This window comes from Gossypium raimondii, chromosome 11 (assembly GCF_025698545.1).
Source record: "Gossypium raimondii isolate GPD5lz chromosome 11, ASM2569854v1, whole genome shotgun sequence".
NCBI lineage: Eukaryota > Viridiplantae > Streptophyta > Magnoliopsida > Malvales > Malvaceae > Gossypium > Gossypium raimondii.
This window is the reverse complement of record NC_068575.1, coordinates 731730-750483: the sequence shown is the minus strand read 5'-3', so window position 1 is coordinate 750483 and position 18754 is coordinate 731730. Positions and strand designations below refer to the sequence as shown.

Genomic DNA, 18754 nt, shown 5'->3' with positions numbered 1-18754 from the left:
GGAAAGGAATGAAGGATTAAAAGAAAATTAACCATTAACCAAAGTGATATATGAGTCATATCACAAAATATGAAAGATGAGGAAGGACAAAATGGTAATCATACAAAATATGAAAGATGAGGAAGGACAAAATGGTAATCATTCAAGTGGATATTTATTAGGTGTAATGATGATGGGTAAAAGTAAAAAGATGGATAGCTTAAGGACTTAGTAGCAATTTGACCATTTTAAGTATAAAAAGTGGAGAAATCAACCGACCAAACCTTTATTCCCTACATGTCTTTCCATCATAGTTTAACAATCGAAGCTTCAAACCTTTATTTATTTTTTTAAAAAAATTTACTTAGTAAAAATTAAAGAGTTAAAGACTCAATCAGCTAATTTCTCAAAATTTTAAACTTTCATTACTTTTTATGAAATAATTTATTTTATTTAACTTTCATAATAACTTTGTGTTAATTCTATATTTTTCGTAAAAACTTCTAAAATTTTATAATGAATATTAAGAATGGATTCAAAGTAACACAATTTTCAAATTTTCATTCATTACTTTTTATTTCTCACTATTATTCTTTTAGTCTCATGTTTTTGCTTTGTTCATTTGTAGTTTTCTACTGTTTTTGAATTCTCAAACTGATCATAATCTTATAATGGCTAAAAAATTAAAGAGATGGAAGATATGTCATTTGAGGATTTGGATTGGGGTACATTGAAAAAGTGGGCAGCAGCGCTGCATTACGCTAATGAACATGGTTTTCAAGTAGGATTTGCTAATAATCAGTTGCAGAGGAATGTGGTTGCCTACTTTCAAAAAAAGGAGCTCTATCAGCTCTCATAGTTTATATTTATTCCTGTATCTAACATTCTGCTATGTTTTAACGTCTCATTTTGCGTCAAGTATATTTATGGTTTTCAATTTCTAAAATCGTGAGTTGGTGTATTGGGTATGTTTTTGTAACATCCGCGCTTTAATTTGGGTTAGGTACAGTAATGGATCGGGTTAAAAATTAGTATAAAATTTTTAAAATATAATAAATAGGAATTTTGAATATTAAATTAGGAAGTATATAGATTCAATAAGAAAATAAGAAAAAAAAAATACTCCTTAGATAGAAAATTTTAAAATAGATACATTAATTTAGTTGAAAGAATAAATAAATTGTTGTAGCCAAAGTAGGAAAAATATTAAGTTGGGAGATATATATAATAGTAGAGGAAAGGAATAAAGGATTAAAAGAAATTTAACCAAAGCGATATATGAGTCATACTAGAAAATATGAAAGATGAGGAAGGACAAAATTTTAATTAGCCAAGTGAATATTTATTCGTTGAACAACGATGGGTAAAAGTACAAAGATGGATAGCTTAAGGACTTAGTGGCAATTTGACCTTTTTAATTAAAAGGTGAAATATTTTAGTGGTAGGAATAAATTTTAAAATTATACATTAATTTTAATTTAATGTATAATTATATATATTAATTTTAATTTGATGTAATTACGTAGTAAAATTTTAATTGTGATTGAAAAGTATAATTCAAACTTTAATTTCAATTTAATTTTAAATAAATAAATATATTAATTTATTTTTATATTAAATAAATATAATTCTTTATATATACAATATATAAATAAATAATTTTAAATAAATAATTATATTAATAATTTAAAAAAATCGAATCAAATTAAATCAAAATCTCATAAATAAAATTATCAAATTTATCAAATTTATCGACAGAGTTTTGAAACTTATCAAATTCATCGACAGAGTTTTTGTTCGTCCTTTAGTGTCTGCCGCCGCTTCCCTTAACTTCTATTTATTCAATCCCCAAATTGAAATTAGGTCATTATTCTCCTCTCTTTCTCTTATCTCCACTGGAGACAAAACCAAGGAGTAGGTACTACTTAATTTACCAGCTAATTTTCATCGCAGTCCATGCATTTCTTGTTTTGATCTTGCAGAATTTCTTCTTTTATTACTTGAGGAAACTTCGTTTAGTAGGGTTTCGTTTTGATAGTTTATATATCCGTGGTTTGATCTTTTTTTGTACCTCAGGTCTGTGCTAAATGAGTGAAAACCAGGACATCCCTTGCCCGATTGGGGTTGTTTCTGACGCTGAGAGTGATCCACCTGAAAATGAACCGGATGATACCCAGATGAATTTGTCGATGTCGACTGGAAGCAAGAAAAGAAGCCGGGAAATCGATGACTCAGTGGAGGCTAAAGGAAAAGCCCCCAAGAAATGGACATCGGGAAAAGAAGCTTCAAACTCCCAGCAACAGCCAAAACCGAAAAGTGAAAAGAACTGTGGGGAAGCCGTGCAAAACAGATTGAAAAATTATTTTGGATTGGATCTGTCTCTGGATTTAGTCATTTTGTGTTCTGGTTGTTTCAAGTTCAGACCGTCTTGAGTTTGAGTTCAAGTCAGTTTGAGTTTGCTTCAATTTGGTTGTCCCAAACGAAGAAACTGTGGTTTTTGTATGAAATTGTGTAGTTTGTTGTGTAATTTGTATCGTGTGCGTGTGTGTATGTTAATGTTATGTACTCGTCTTAATAAGAATTTGAAATATGTAATTGGGTTAGTGTGTTTGTTTTTGTTGGATTTAGAGGTGTTCGTGGTTTGGATTTGAGTTGGGTTTAAGTATAATATCAACATACTTAATTCTTGTTCAAATTCGGCTTGATTTAAAATTTAAGCTTAAAATTTTACTTAAGTCCGTTTATATTTACAACAGATTAATTAAAATTCATTTTAAGGGTGGGTTTGGACGAGCGATTAAGTACAGATGCGTTTAGTTTATTTTTTGTCTCACGCTTTAGTATTACTGCAGTATCTAATTTTGCCGCCACCGTTATTTTTACACTAATTGTAAGTAAACACATCGTTCATCTAAATTCATCTTAAGTCAATTTATATTATTTTAAAAATATTTATATCATATTATTTTATTATTTAATAATTCTATACATTTTTTATTTATTAAATTTTTTAATAGTGATCTTAACATCATTTTAATGTTTATACTAGTGTAATATTATATATTTACTATAGATTTATTTTTTAATATGTTTTAAATTACATAATATATAAAAATAACATAATGTAAAGTATCGTAAACTTAAAATGGGTTGGGTTGGATCAGGTCGGGCATAAAATGTTTAAACTCGAGCTTAACCCGTATTTTAAACGGGTTTAATTTTTTTTGTTCAAGTCCATTTTTCGGATCTATTATTTTTTCCAAACCCTCCCAATTTTCGCACAGGCCTTTGAACCTATACGAGTAACCCAAACCATTAACAAGTCAAATTCCACCTGTGATATATATGTGTTCAAAGGCAAATTTCGTTAGTTTGAATATACAAATTCAATTCATGATTACGATATTATTACTCAATTGGGCTTAAAGTAAGAAGATTAGTTAACACTTTTTTTATGCATGCGCATAAGACTCAATAGAATTAGTATCGCAAGGTCAAAGTCGACGCTAAGTTGAAATTAAACATTTATTTAGGGCTAGTTTAATATTACTTTTCAAAAGTGCTTTTAAAAAATGTCGTGAAAAGTTATTTTTGAAAAGTTTAGTTTAAGATTTAGTGTTTAGTATTATTGTCAAAAATACTTTTAAAAGATAAAATATTCATTTTAAATATGATATTATCAAGTAATAAATATGTGTTTAAATAATGTTCAAATTAGTTAATATTATTATATTTTAGTAAGAACATAAAATAATAATTTCTTATAACCTATTGTTAATATTTTAATATATGAAATATAAATCTTAAATATTTTTAAGCAATAAATATTAATTATTTATAAAATTTAATTAGAATCTATAAATTATATTTTAATAATTAAATATAACCATTAAATATTTGTAATTAGATATTAACACATTTGTAATTAAACAATAAGAACAAAAAAAAAGGGAAAGTATATGTTGTTGGAAGGGTGAAAATTTAATGAAGCATCAAAAGTACTTTTGGTAGGAGAAAAGCTAAAAATTTTTGATAAAAAAAATACTTGTTTAGCACAACCTTTCTTCTAAAAATATGTTTTTTTTACGCAATACTAAACAATGCCATACAAGACTTTGTTTCAAAGAATTTTCAAATAAAAAAACTATTGTGATTGGAGGACCATCACTAGAGGCCTGCCCTAAATATGGGAAGGTTCGGGTAAAAATATATGCTCGAAATATGAGTTTAGGCAAAAAAATGAGGCCCGTTTAGAAAACGGGTCGGGCGTCGGGCACCACTTTTTTGGCCTGGGCCCGGCCTGAATATAATAAATATATATTTTTATTTTTAAAATAATTTTTGGTGTTTATTAAAAAAATGGGCCGGGCCAGGCCGGGCTCGGGCTTAGGATTTTTTCCCAGGCCCAGGCCTAAGAGGCGGGCAAAAATTTTTTTGGGCCCGGCCCGACCCATGGACACCTTTAACCATCACCAAGTAGAGAATGTTGATGCTTTTTAAGTATATGGATTTAATCTAAATTTTTTACATAATGTAGGAGCCAAAATTAAAATTTAACTATTATTTTATAATGTAAAAAAAGTACTCTAAATTTATTTAAACCTATCAAATTGTTTTAAAAAATTATTTTTTGGGGAGTTGGTGGTTTGCGCCGATGCAGGAAGTTGGGCGTGGCAGAACAAAGCCGACGCAAAAGCTTAGGGGTGATTTAATCAAATAGAGTAAAATTTTTTTTTGTTAATAATTTCATGAATCATATTTTATCATATTTTATCAAATTAAGTGAAATAAAATTTAAATTAAGGTGAATTAAGTAAAATTATTTGAATTAAATTAAAAAATTAAACCTATTAAATTAAAATTTTACTATAATATAAAATTAAAACTATATATCTTTGAAATTTTTTTAAAGTAAAGTAAAAATTAACTCTTTGGTAGTTGCCCAGTCCTTTTTTTTTTTTAGTAAAATTCTCACCGACGACTTTCTTGGTTTCATCCGCTTTACTCTTTGGTCGTTGCCCATTCCCCCTTTTTTTTTTTTTTTTTTTAGTTTTGAAACTTATCAAATTTATCAATAGTTTTTATGTTTTTTTTCTTCTTTCGAGAAAATCATGTTCGTCCTTTAGTGTTCGCCCTTTAGTGTCACCCGACTTCTAGTTATTCAATCCCCAAATCGAAAGAAAATCATGTTCGTCCTTTAGTGTCCCCCGACTTCTATTTATTCAGTCCCCAAATTGAAATAAGGTCATTATTCTCCCCTTTTATCTCCACTGTAGACAAGTCCGAGGAGTAGGTACTACTTAATACCAGCTCATTTTCATCGCAGTCCATACGTTTCTTGTTTTGATCTTGCAGAATTTCTTCTTATATTACTTGAGGAAACTTCGTTTCGTAGGGTTTCGTTTTGATAGTTTATATATCCGTGGTTTGATCTTTTTTTGTTCCTTAGGTCTGTGCTAAATGAGTGAAAACCAGGACATCCCTTGCCCGATTGGGGTTGTTTCGGACGCTGAGAGTGATCCACCTGATAATGAACCGGATGATACCCAGATGCATTTGTCGATGTCGACTGGAAGCAAGAAAAGAAGCCGGGAAATCAATGATTCAGTGGAAGCTAAAGGAAAAGCCCCCAAGAAATGGACATCGGGAAAAGAGGCTTCAACCTCCCAGCAACAGCCAAAACCGAAAAGTGAAAAGAACTGTGGGGAAGCTGTGCAAAACAGATTGAAAATTTTCCACCATCAAATTGACAGACGAAGAAAGACGGTAAAGTGTCCTAATTGAACTAAGTATTTCATATTAGATTCACATTAAAAACTAAGAATTTCATATTAGATTCACTTTTTTATTATCTTTTATGCATACATTTTGAACGTAAGAAGATCCCATGTCATCTGGTAAGTATTGGACTATTTTCTAAACAGACAATACACAACAATACATCAGAACTGTACAGTTTGGAAATCCTTGCATCAGCAATATCTTTATATCTTGTTTTTTAACACTTATTTTTGTGTATATATTTGGTGGAATGAAGGACAAAATGAGAGATTTGGAATTTCTGACATGCGTAACACGGAAATCCTTTCCTGTACCACTAAAAATTCCTGCCTCCTTCAAGCAATTCAAAACGCGGTGGCCAATGCGTCCTGATCTCCAAAGCATTCTCCAAAAGATCCAGGACATCAAGGCCAAATTCAAAGATCATCTTTTAACAGAAGATAAGGTGAATGAGGAATTGGATACAGTAAAAGATAAGTTAAATGAATTAGATCAAAAACGACCAGAGGTACACTAATGATTACAAATTTAATTACTAAGTTTGCTTTCATGATCTAAATCTCCAATTTAACTTTCTAAATTGATTTTTCAGGAACAAACAAGGGACCCTGATGCAGTCTTCTTTAACACTAAGGTATGCACATTTCTTATCATTGATATTAACTAGCATAGTGTTATTATTTCTTAAATAAGATAAACTTTTCTCGTTTGTAAATCACTCATGCACAGACCTGTTTTTTCAAAGGTTTTTTAACGTGTTTAGAGGAATCTTGGATGGTTATATTAAATATATGTATCCGAATGTGTCGGTACATGGACACTTCAAGCAAAAATGAAGAGTCTGAACAACCTAGATTTTCAGTATTAGACCACCTAATGTTTAGGACTCTCCCTGCTTCTCGTGTCCTGCATGGACTTTTGCATTGAAAACTATACATATTGTTGAATCTAAGCATTGTATACATACTTTTGCATGTATATATATGTTTGAAGCTACAAACTTGAATATGCATATCTTGATGTCTTTATTTATTTATTTATTTTTTTTTGTAGTATATCATGTCTCGATGTATCAAATTCGTTCTTAGACTTACCCTTGTAAAGTTTTTGTCTCCTTCTCAATCTTTTATTTATATTTCTCTTAAATTTCATCAGGACACCAACATGGGGACTGGGACTCTAACAAAAGAGGTATGATATATGCATACATACATATATTGCATTGGGAATCAGCTGTTTTAAGAAGCATTTGGAAACTTGGATTTCAAAAGTAGTGCAAGTTAAATGATAGAATGTAAATAAAATGTATTGTTTATAGTTATTTCTCAGATACATATATTTATTGAATGGGTGTAAGTAATGAATTTGGAAGTCATGTTTTTTCAATTAAAAAAATTCAAATACATAGTCGCATTAGATCTCAATGTTATGGAAGAAAATGTTGCTGCAAACTCTGATGTTATTCTGTTATTTTCTTATGCCTATTAGCCGTTGTTGATAAGCACCGTTTTGGTTCTATGAACCATTAATGAAACTGAGCGTTTTGCTGAAGCCTTCTCATTAGTGAAACAGTGCGAACTGGAGAGGGATTACAGCTGTCGAGTAACAGCCACAGTAACCACCTCTCCTAACTGTTGCCGAGTTTCCCATTCCGGGAGAATGGCTGGGGAAAAACGGTTATGCAGTTTTTGAATCGAAGAATTCTATTGTTCCCTTCTCTCACTCGATCTTCTTCTTCTTCTTCCCCCCTCTTTCTCCGCTATTCTCTCTGGTTCTTGAGTGCATTCATAACACTCAACTGATTTATATATAATTATATACACATCATTTTCTGTAATTTATAAGACAGATGAAATCAAAATCAAAATTTTGAAACTTCAATATGGCTACTAAAAAATTATGACTTGTATTCTATGTTTGTTGTTTTAGTTTTGTTCAGCATATCCATGGCTTTTTTCTCTTGATCAAAACCCAGATCAAGGTCATGGAAGTTTGTCAACTCTTGAAGGAATACAGTCTCTATTGAAGAGTTTGGAAAACCAACTTTATGACGAAAACAACAATAAAGTGTCTGTCAAAGATTTCGAAGGATTAGAAGAGGCATTGAAGGAAACTAATGCCATGGATCTTCTTCCTGACTACCTCAGACCTATTGCGAACCAAATCGAAGAGGCTCGTGGGAAAGCTACTGGGATTGCCCACGGTTATGTTCAGGTTTTGGTCTGCGCTGCTATCAAGGAGATGCAAGATTTGGCACCCGTGGAGATGGATATGTTGAAAAAATGGGCAGCGGCGCTCAATTATGCTAGGCAACATGGTTTTCAAGTGACATTTGCTGATCATTTACTGAGGAAGAATTTTGATGCCTACATTCATAATAAATTTGGGTTGGGTTGGTTCGGGTTGTAAAATTTTCCAATTATTTTGGATTGGATCTGTCTCTGGATTTAGTCATTTTATGATCTGGTTGTTTCAAGTTTAGATCGTCTTGAGTTTTGAGTTCAGGTCAGTTTGAGTTTGCTTCAATTTGGTTGTCCCAAATGTAGAAACTTTGTGGTTTTTGGTACGAAATTGTGTAGTTTGTTGTGTAATTTGTATTGTGTACGTGTGTGCATGTTGATGTTATGTAATCGTCTTAATAAGACTTATGTTGGTGGTATTTTTCATGTTTCATTTTTGTACCAGTATTTGGAATTTGAATTATGTAATTGGGTTCGTGTTTGGTTCTAGAGGTGTTCATGGGTTTGGATTTGAGTTGATTTATATTTGCAAAAGACCAATTGAAATTCATTCTAAAGGTAGGTTTGGATGAGCGATTTGGTGTGGAGCTTATTTTTTGTCTCATGTTACAGTATTGCTACAATATGTAATCTTATCGCCACCGTTGTTTTTACACTAACCGCAGGTAAACGTACTGCTCATCCAAATCCACCCTAAGTTTGCTTATATTTAAAAAATATATATTTATATCATATTATTTTAATATTTAATAATTCTATATATTTTTATTTATTAATTTTTTTATATAGTGATCTTAACATCATTTTAATGTTTATACTAGTGTAGTATTATATATCTAGTGTAGGTTTGTTTTCTTAATATGTTTTAAATTACATAATATATAAAAATAACATAATATAAAGTATCATAAACTTAAAATGGGTTTGGTTGGGTTGGGTCGGGTCGGACATTTAATGTTCAAACTCGAGCTTAGCTCGTATTTTAAACGGGTTTAATTTTTTTGTTCAAGTCTATTTTTCGGATCTATTATTTTTTTCAAACTCTCTCAATTTTCGGACAGGCCTTCGAACCTATACGAGTAACTCAAACCATTAACAAGTCTATTTGCACTTGTGATGTATATGTGTTCAAAGGCAAATTTTGTTAGTTTGAATATGTAAATTTAATTCATGATTACGATGTTATTACTCAATTGGGCTTAAAGTAAGAGGATTAGTTAGACTTTTTTAATGCATGCGCGATAGACTCAAAAGAATTAGTATCTCAAGGTCAAAGTTGACGCTAAGTTGAAATTAAACATTTATTTAGGGCTAGTTTAATATTACTTTTCAAAAGTACATTTAAAAGTGTAGTGAAAAGTTATTTTGAATAATTTAGTTTAAGATTTAGTGTTTAGTATTATTGTAAAAAATACTTTTAAAAAATAAAATATTAATTTTAGATATGATATTATCAAGTAACAAATATGTGTTTAAATAATGTTCAAATTAGTTAATATTTTTCTCCTATTTATTCTAAATATTTTTATCACACTGAAATTATCTCATTAATCAGTTAAAATATATTAAAATTTTATTTTCATAACTAATTGTGTGGTGGTTTAGTAATTAGTTTAGGCAAATACAGTATTGAAATATGATTGCTTTGAATTAATGTTTATCTATTATTTATTCGTAAGTAAGTATAATCTATCATTGTTATGTCGTTTAAAATGAAATGATCATTATGTAAGGAGGAATTCTAGTTTGTGGTTGATCAGGTTATTTAGGGGATTTACTTTAATGTTTTTGTTACTCATCTCTCTCCGCCGTGCCTTTAAAAAATTTCACCTCTCATGTCATAATCCTTTTTATGGATTATCTTGGCATAATATTTTGCAATTTCTTCCTATTTTGGCATCTTCTAATTTATAATTTTAATCATTTAAAAATTAATGATTTTCACAGAATTTTAATAATTTTACAACTTTTAAATATTATTTATACATGTATAGTTTTAAGTTTTCTTCAAACTTTATATTTTTACAAGTTTTTTAAAATAATATTATTAAATTCAATTAATTTTTAAATAAATTTTATTTTTACAATGATATTTTTGTTCCCAATAAAAAATTAAAACAATTATAAGTTTAGGACTTAAATTGGATCCAAAAAATAAGTCAGTCTTCAAAAAGCAGTTTAATTCAAATAATAAATGAAAATAAAATAGGCTTAAATACATATTAGGCACCAAACTTGGCATCTTCTTTTAATTTGATGGTTATGGTTTTTCGTCCCAACTTGGTACCCGAACAACTTTTCGATCTATTATTTTAGTGCTTCTTTGTAAGTGCTTTCATTTTCAATGACGCGATAATACCATATTGTGGCACATGAAAAATATTATTTGAAAATTTGAAAACTTCAAATTTCTATAAAAATTCAAATATGTAAATTTAAAAATATAATTTTGAAATTTATATAAATTTTAAAAATCTCAAAATTTAAAATATATGTAAAACTGAAAAGAAAATTACAAAAATAACATAATTTGAGAGTGTCAAGAGTTTTAAAATTAATGACGTCATTAAAAATTTACAATTTCAAGTCTTGAATAACTTATTTAAAATTTACATATAAATTTACGATTTCAATACTGAAAATCATAAAATTCAAAGTTAACAATATTACTCATCATGTTATACAAAATGAAACATGTAAAAATAACACCAACATAAAAATATATCAATGTCTCAAAATCCATATAATGTTAAATATTAATTTTTCAAAGTCTATATTAGTATAAAGCATCTCAAATATGATTATAACACAACAAAATATATGAATACGATGCAGATAAACAAGTAAATTTAGAAACAGTAAATTATAAAAATAATTATTTTTGTATTCAATAACATATATTAATCATTTAAATAATATATTATTAATTTTAAAGTAAGTGCTAATCTAATATTAATCTAACATTAATCTTTAATTTATAATTTATTAGCAAATAATGGAAAGTTACATATTTTTTAAAATATTTTAATAACTAAAGTAAAATAAAAAGAGTAGGAATCAAATTGACAAAAATTATAAAAATTGAAGGATTAATTGTACCTAATTTTTAACAGAGTTAATAGAAATAGTTAATGGAGAAACTGAAAATGAACAAATGAAAAATAAAAAATTAATTTTGAGCAAATAAAAATAGAAAAATTAACTCCTAAGTATAGGAAATTGCATGTCTTTTGAGTCTAAATTTGTTCATTTCATAAACCAATTTTAGGACGATAACAACAACAAAGTGGAGTACAATGATTTTCTAGGCTTAGAGGATGCATTAGAAAAAACTACCTGGGAGAAAGTTCCAGATTACCTCAAACCTATTGGGATCTAAATAAAAGATGCTCGTGGAAAAGCTACTGGGTTTTCTCATACTGGAATACAAATTCTGGGCTGCGCCGTAATAAAAGAGATGGAAGATATGTCGCTTGAGGATTTGGGTTGGGGTACACTCAAAAAGTGGGCAGCTGTGCTGATTACGCTAATGAACGTGGTTTTCAAGTAGGATTTGCTAATAATCTGTTGCAGAGGAATGTGGTTGCCTACTTTCAGAAAAAGGAGCTCTCATAGTTTATATTTAATCATGTATCTAACATTCTGCTATGTTTTAATGTCTCATTTTGCGTCAAGTATGTTTCTGGTTTTCAATGTCTCATTTGGGTCATAACCTTATTTAATTTGTTTAATCAATTTAATCATATGTGTCATGTATCATACTTACATGGACAATCTAGTCCATGTAAGATCTGTACGAGTCTTTACAATTTAATAGGGCAGTTTTGAATTTTTGAAATATTAATAAGGATGAAATAGACATTTTCAATTAAGCAAATTTTGACAATATTTTATTTTAATTTGATTAAATTCTCGTTAATACTCTTTTTCAATTTCTCATAATTTTAAAATTTAACAATTTCATTACAAGTTTTAATTATATTTGCTCTTTTTTACATAAGTCCTAGAATTACCCATAGCTCCTCTTTAAACCATAAATAAAAAGATAATTTGTTTCATGCACTTGATCCTATATTCTCCTGCATTAATAATAATGTCGATGTCAATCGAGTTAAGACTCAATCGATCAATTTCTCAAAAGCTTTTTGTCTGAAATAATTTATTATTCATTTAATTTTCATAATAAATTTCTATTAATTCTATATTTTTCGTAAAACTTCTAAAATTTTATAATAAACATTAGGAATTGATGCAAAGTAACACAGTTTTCAAATTTTCATTTATCAGCTTTTTTTCTCACTATTATTCTTTTAGGCTCATGTTTTTGCTTTGTTCATTTGTAGTTTTCTACTGTTTTTGAATTCTCAAACTGATAATAATTTTATAATGACTAAAAATATTAGATTTTAGATACAAACATAATAGAGGATGAAATTTGAAAATTTACCATTATCTTCTCATGATTAAATCCTTAATATGAGCTTATGTTCCAAAGTTACAAATTGATGATTATTTTATAATGACTAAAAATTTAATCCTAAATGTAAGCATAGTAAGGGATTGAACTTGTAATTTTACTAGAACTTATTATGCGTTTAAACAAAAGAACATGCGTCATTCATAAGCCTTCCTTCCTTTTGTTTAAATAAATTTAGACCTACCAAATTGTTTTAAAAATTTATTTTTTTTGGGAGTGGGTGGGGATGCGGGAAGTTGGGCGTGGCAGAACAAAGGCAGCGCGAGAGCTTAGGGGTGATTTAATCAAATTTTTTTGTTAATCAAATTTATGAATTATATTTTATCATTCTAATTTGATTTAAAAATTAAGTTAAGTGAAATAAAATTTAAATCTGAGTCAAATTAAGTAAATTTATTTAAATTAAATTAATATCAAATTAAAATCTTACTATAATATAATTAATTCTATAAAGTATATAAAATTAAAACTATAAATATTTGAAGTGAAATAAGAAAAAAAACTTTAATCATTAATTAATTTATATAGATTTTAAAGTTATTATTTTTAAAAATTAAAATTTTAACTTCTTTTTATATATTATTTATTTTCTTAAAAATATATTTTTAAAAATAAAATTTTGAAATTTTATAAATATATGAAATTTAAAAATTATTTTGATTTTTTTATATTTTTGGTGAGAGAGATCGATTTGTTTATTTTTAAGATTGATAAAGGTCAAAGGAGTATTTATATCAATACATTATTCAAATTATTTAAATTATGAAATTGATTCAACTCTAACTCGAAACTTAAATTACTTTTATTACTTTTATTGATAGGGATAAATTTTAAAATTATACATAAATTTTGATTTAACGTGCAATTGTATACATGAGTTTTAATTTGGAGTAATTATGTACGTGAAACTCTAATTGTGGTTCAAACGTTAATTTTAATTTAATCATCTATATTTAAATAATATATATAAATTTATTTTATATTAGAGAAATATAATTATTTATGTATGTAATATATAAATAAATAATATTATATCAATAATTATGTTAATAATTTACAAAAATCAAATCAAATTAAAATTTTATAAATAAAATAATATAAAATTAAAATTTATGTATATAATTACACGTTAATCTATAGTATAGTTTTTAAATTTATCAAATTTATCAACGGAGTTTTTATTTTTTTTACTCTTCCCAGAAATTTATGCTCGCATTTGCTGACGCATACTAATTGTCTCGCTACAAATTAATAAGCAGAAAGTCAATCTCGGGCATGTCTGTCCCTTTCCAAGCTTTCCTTGCTTTTTTTTATTCAATCCCCAAATTTGAATTAGGTCAATATTTTCCCTTCAAGGCGTTGGCTGCCGGTGTTCTCCCCTCTTATCTTCACCGTAGACAAATCCAAGGAGTAGGTACTACTTAATTTACCAGCCCATTTTCATCACAGTCCATATATTTCTTGATTTGATCTTGCAGAATTTCTTCTTTTTATTACTTGAGGAAACTTCGTTTTGTAGGGTTTCGTTTTGATAGTTTATATATCCGTGGTTTGATCTTTTTTTGTTCCTCAGGTCTGTGCTAAATGAGTGAAAACCAGGACATCCCTTGCCCAATTGGGGTTGTTTCGGACGCTGAGAGTGATCCCCCTGAAAATGAACCGGATGATAGCCAGATGCATTTGTCAACTAGAAGCAAGAAAAGAAGCCGGGAAATCGAAGTCGAAGCTAAAGGAAAAGCCCCCAAGAAATGGACATCGGGAAAAGAAGCTTCAACTTCCCAGCAACAGTCAAAACCGAAAAGTGAAAAGAACTGTGGGAAAGCTGTGCAAAACAGATTGAAAAATATCAACCATCAAATTGACAGACGAAGAAAGGCGGTAAAGTATCCTAATTGAACTAAGTATTTCATATTAGATTCACAGTAAAAACTAAGAATTTCATATTAGATTCACTTTTTTATTATCTTTTATGCATACATTTTGAACATAAAAAGATCCCATGTCATCTGGTAAGTATTGGATTATTTTCTAAACAGACAATACACAACAATACATCAGAACTGTACAGTTTGGAAATCCTTGCATCAGCAATATCTTTATATCTTGTTTTTTAACACTTATTTTTGTGTATATATTTGGTGGCATGAAGTACAAAATGAGTGATTTGGAATTTCTGACATGGGTAAACCCGAAATCCTTTCCTGTACCATCAAAAATTCCTGCCTCCTTCAAGCAAATCAAAAAGGGGTGGCCAATGCGTCCTGATCTCCAAAGCATTCTCCAAAAGATCCAGGACATCAAGGCCAAATTCAAAGATCATTTTAAAGATCATCTTTTAACAGAAGTTACAGTGACTGAGGAATTGGATACAGTAGAAGCTAAGTTAAATGAATTAGGTCAAAAACGATCAGAGGTACGCCAATGATTACAAATTTAATTACTAAGTTTGCTCTTATGTTCTATATCTCCAAAGCTTGCTTTCATGATCTAAATCTCCAATTTAACTTTCTAAATTGATTTTTCAGGAACAAAAATTTAATTACTAAGTTTGCTGTCATGTTCAATATCTCCAAAGCTTGCTTTCATGATCTAAATCTCCAATTTAACTTTCTAAATTGATTTTTCAGTAACAAAAATTTAATTACTAAGTTTGCTGTCATGTTCAATATCTCAAAAGCTTGCTTTCATGATCTAAATCTCCAATTTAACTTTCTAAATTGATTTTTCAGGAACAAAAATTTAATTACTAAGTTTGCTCTCATGTTCTATATCTCCAAAGCTTGCTTTCATGATCTAAATCTCCAATTTGACTTTCTAAATTAATTTTTCAGGAACAAACAAGGGACCCTGATGCAGTCTTCTCTAACAATAAGGTATGCACATTTCTTATCATTGATATTAACTAGCATAGTGTTATTATTTCTTCAATAAGAAACTTTTCTCGCTTGTAAATCACTCATGCACAGACCTGTTTTTTCAAAGGTTTTTAACGTGTTTAGAGGAATCTTGGATGGTTACATTAAATATATGTGTCCGAATGTGTCAGTACATGGACACTTCGAGCAAAAATGAAGAGTCTGAACAACCTAGATTTTCAGTATCATACCGCCTAATGTTTAGGACTCTCCCTGCTTCTCGTGTCCTGCGTGGACTTTTGCATTGAAAACTATACATATTGTTGAATCTAAGCATTGTATACATACTTTTGCTTGTATATATATGTTTGAAGCTACAAACTTGAATATGCATATCTTGATCTCTTTTTTTTTCTTTTTTCTTTTTTTGTAATATATCATGTCTCAATGTATTAAATTCGTTCTTAGACTTACCCTTGTAAAGTTTACGTCTCTCCTTCTCAATCTTTTATTTATATTCCTCTTAAACTTCATCAGGACACCAACATGGGGACTGGGACTCTAATAAAAGAGGTATGATATATGCATACATACATTTATTGCATTGGGAATCAGCTGTTTTAAGAAGCATTTGGAAACTTGGATTTCAAAAGTAGTGCAAGTTAAACGATGGAATGTAAATAAAATGTATTGTTTATAGTTATTTGTCAGATACATATATTTATTGAATGGGTGTTAGTAATGAATTTGAAATTCATGTTTTTTCAATTTAAAAAATTCAAATACATAATCGCATTAGATCTCAATGTTATGGAGGAAAATGTTGCTGCAAACTCTGATGTTATTCTGTTATTTTCTTATGCCTATTAGCTGTTGTTGATAAGCACCGTTTTGGTTCTATGAACCATTAATGAAACGGAGCGTTTTGCTGAAGCCTTCTCATTAGTGAAACAGGCGAACTTGAGAGGGATTACAGCTGTCGAGTAACAGCCACAGTAACCACCTCTCCTAATTGTTGCCGAGTTTCCCATTCAGGGAGAATGGCTGGGGAAAAATGGTTATGGAGTTTTTGAATCGAAGATCACTCGATCTTCTTCTTCTTCGTCTTCCCCTCTCTTTCTCTGCTATTCTCTCTGGTTCTTGAGTGCGTTCATAACACTCAACTGATTTATATATAATTATATACACTTCATTTTCTGTAATTTATATGATAGATGAAATCAAAATCAAAATTTTGAAACTTCAAAATGGCTACTACAAAATTATGACTTGTATTCTATGTTTGTTGTTTTAGTTTTGTTCAGCATATCCATGGCTTTTTTCTCTTGATCAACATCCAGATCAAGATCATGGAAGTTTGTCAACTCTTGAAGGAATACAGTCTCTATTGAAGAGTTTTGAAAACCAACTTTATGACGAAAACAACAATAAAGTGTCTGTCGAAGATTTCGAAGGATTAGAAGAGGCATTAAAGAAACCTAAATCCTCGGGTCTTCTTCCTGACTACCTCAGACCTATTGCGAACCAAATCGAACAGGCTCGTGGGAAAGCTACTGGGATTGCCCACACTTATGTTCAAGTTTTTGTCTGCGCTGCTATCAAGGAGATGCAAGATTTTGCACCCGTGGAGATGGATATGTTGAAAATATGGGCAGCGGCGCTCAATTATGCTAGGCAACATGGTTTTCAAGTGACATTTGCTGATCATTTACTGAGGAAGAATTTTGATGCCTACATTCATAATAAATTTGGTTTGGGTTGGTTCGGGTTATGAAATTTTCCAATTATTTTGGATTGGATCTTTCTCTGGATTTAGTCATTTTATGCTCTGGTTGTTTCAAGTTTGCTTCAATTTGGTTGTCCCAAACGTAGAAACTTTGTGGTTTTCGGTATGAAATTGTGTAGTTTGTTGTGTAATTTGTATCGTGTACGTGTGTGTATGTTGGTGTTATGTAATCGTCTTAATAAGACTTATTTTATGTTGGTGGTATTTTTCATGTTCCATTTTTTACCGGTATTTGGAATTTGAAATATGTAATTGGGTTCATGTGTTTGTTTTGTTGAACCTAGAGGTGTTCATGTGTTTGGATTTGAGTTGGGTTTAAGAATAATATCAACATACTTTATTTTTGTTTAAATTCGGCTCGATCAAAATTTAGGCTTAAAATTTTACTTAAGTCCGTTTATATTTGCAAAAGACCAATTGAAACTTATTTTAAGTCTGCTTATATTATTTTTTTAAAAATATTTATATCATATTATTTTAATATTTAATAATTTTATACATTTTTTATTTATTAAATTTTTATATAGTGATCTTAACATCATTTTAATGTTTATACTAGAGTAGTATTATATATTTAGTATAGTTTTATTTTTTTAATATGTTTTAAATTGCATAATATATAAAAATAACATAATATAAAGTATCATAAACTTAAAATGGGTTGGGTTAGGTTCGGTCGGGCCGGGCATTACATGTTCAAACTCGAGCTTAGCCCGTATTTTAAACGAGTTTTATTTTTTTTGTTCAAGTCCATTTTTCGGATCTAAAATTTTTTCCAAACCCTCCCAAATTTCGGATGGGCTTTCAAACCTATACGAGTAACACAAACCATTAACAAGTCTATTTCCACCTGTGATGTATATGTGTTCAAAGGCAAATTTTGTTAGTTTGAACATGCAAATTCAATTCATGATTACGATATTATTATTCAATTGAGCTTAAAGTAAGAGGATTAGTTAGACTTTTTTTTATGCATGCACGATAGACTCAAAAGAATTAGTATCGCAAAGTCAAAATCAACGCTAAGTTGAAATTAAACATTTATTTAGGGCTAGTTTACTATTACTTTTCAAAATTGCTTTTAAAGTGCCGTCAAAAGTTATTTTTGAAAAGTTTAGTTTAAGATTTAATGTTTAGTATTGTTGTCAAAAGTACTTTAAAAATAAAATATTTATTTTTGATATGGTATTATTAAGTAACAAATATGTGTTTAAATTATTTAATATTATTGTATTTTAGTAAGAATATAAAATTAATAATTTATTATAACTTATTGTTAATACTTTAATATATGAAATATAAATTTTAAATATTTTTAAGCAATAAATATTAATTATTTATAAAATTTAATATAAACTTGTTTGGCACAACCTTTCTTCTAAAAGTAATTTTTTTAAGCAATACTAAATAAGGCTATACAAGACTTTGTTTCAAAGAATTTTCAAATAAAAAAATATTGTTATTGTGATACGAACTCGCCCGAGGACTCAACCAACTCCAAACGAGATCCAATTGAACTGCCAACTACTTAATTATATTTGAAAAAGTTCTAGATGTGTTTACTATAGGATTATTAGAAGATTAAATTTGTTATTAGATCAATAAACAAAACTTATATTAGCACTTCCATTACTAT

General features: G+C 28.9%; 2 protein-coding genes across 7 annotated transcripts; both read left to right on the top strand.

Moving 5' to 3' along the window:
• The first annotated feature begins 1764 nt into the window (after positions 1–1764).
• Positions 1765–17397, top strand: LOC105761753 (uncharacterized). 3 transcript variants are annotated; one of them, XM_052624622.1, is made up of 6 exons: positions 1765–1897; positions 14051–14355; positions 14627–14890; positions 15309–15350; positions 15870–15905; positions 16627–17397. In XM_052624622.1, exons 2-6 carry the CDS (start codon positions 14062–14064, stop codon positions 17104–17106), a joined length of 1116 nt encoding a protein of 371 aa, XP_052480582.1. In that variant the 5' UTR covers positions 1765–1897; positions 14051–14061; the 3' UTR covers positions 17107–17397. The 3 variants fall into 3 exon arrangements, with proteins under 3 accessions (XP_052480582.1, XP_012435115.1, XP_012435116.1); XM_012579661.2 differs by lacking the exon at positions 1765–1897 and adding an exon at positions 13727–13891; XM_012579662.2 differs by lacking the exon at positions 1765–1897 and adding an exon at positions 13732–13887.
• Positions 5059–8489, top strand: LOC128031862 (uncharacterized). Of its 4 annotated transcripts, none has more exons than XM_052624621.1 (6): positions 5059–5272; positions 5429–5745; positions 6017–6205; positions 6353–6394; positions 6916–6951; positions 7690–8489. In XM_052624621.1, exons 2-6 carry the CDS (start codon positions 5440–5442, stop codon positions 8167–8169), a joined length of 1053 nt encoding a protein of 350 aa, XP_052480581.1. In that variant the 5' UTR covers positions 5059–5272; positions 5429–5439; the 3' UTR covers positions 8170–8489. The 4 variants fall into 4 exon arrangements, with proteins under 4 accessions (XP_052480581.1, XP_052480579.1, XP_012435119.1 ...); XM_052624619.1 differs by having other exon boundaries at positions 5060–5268; positions 6017–6268; XM_012579665.2 differs by having other exon boundaries at positions 5061–5272; positions 6017–6268.
• Positions 17398–18754: the final 1357 nt, after the last annotated feature.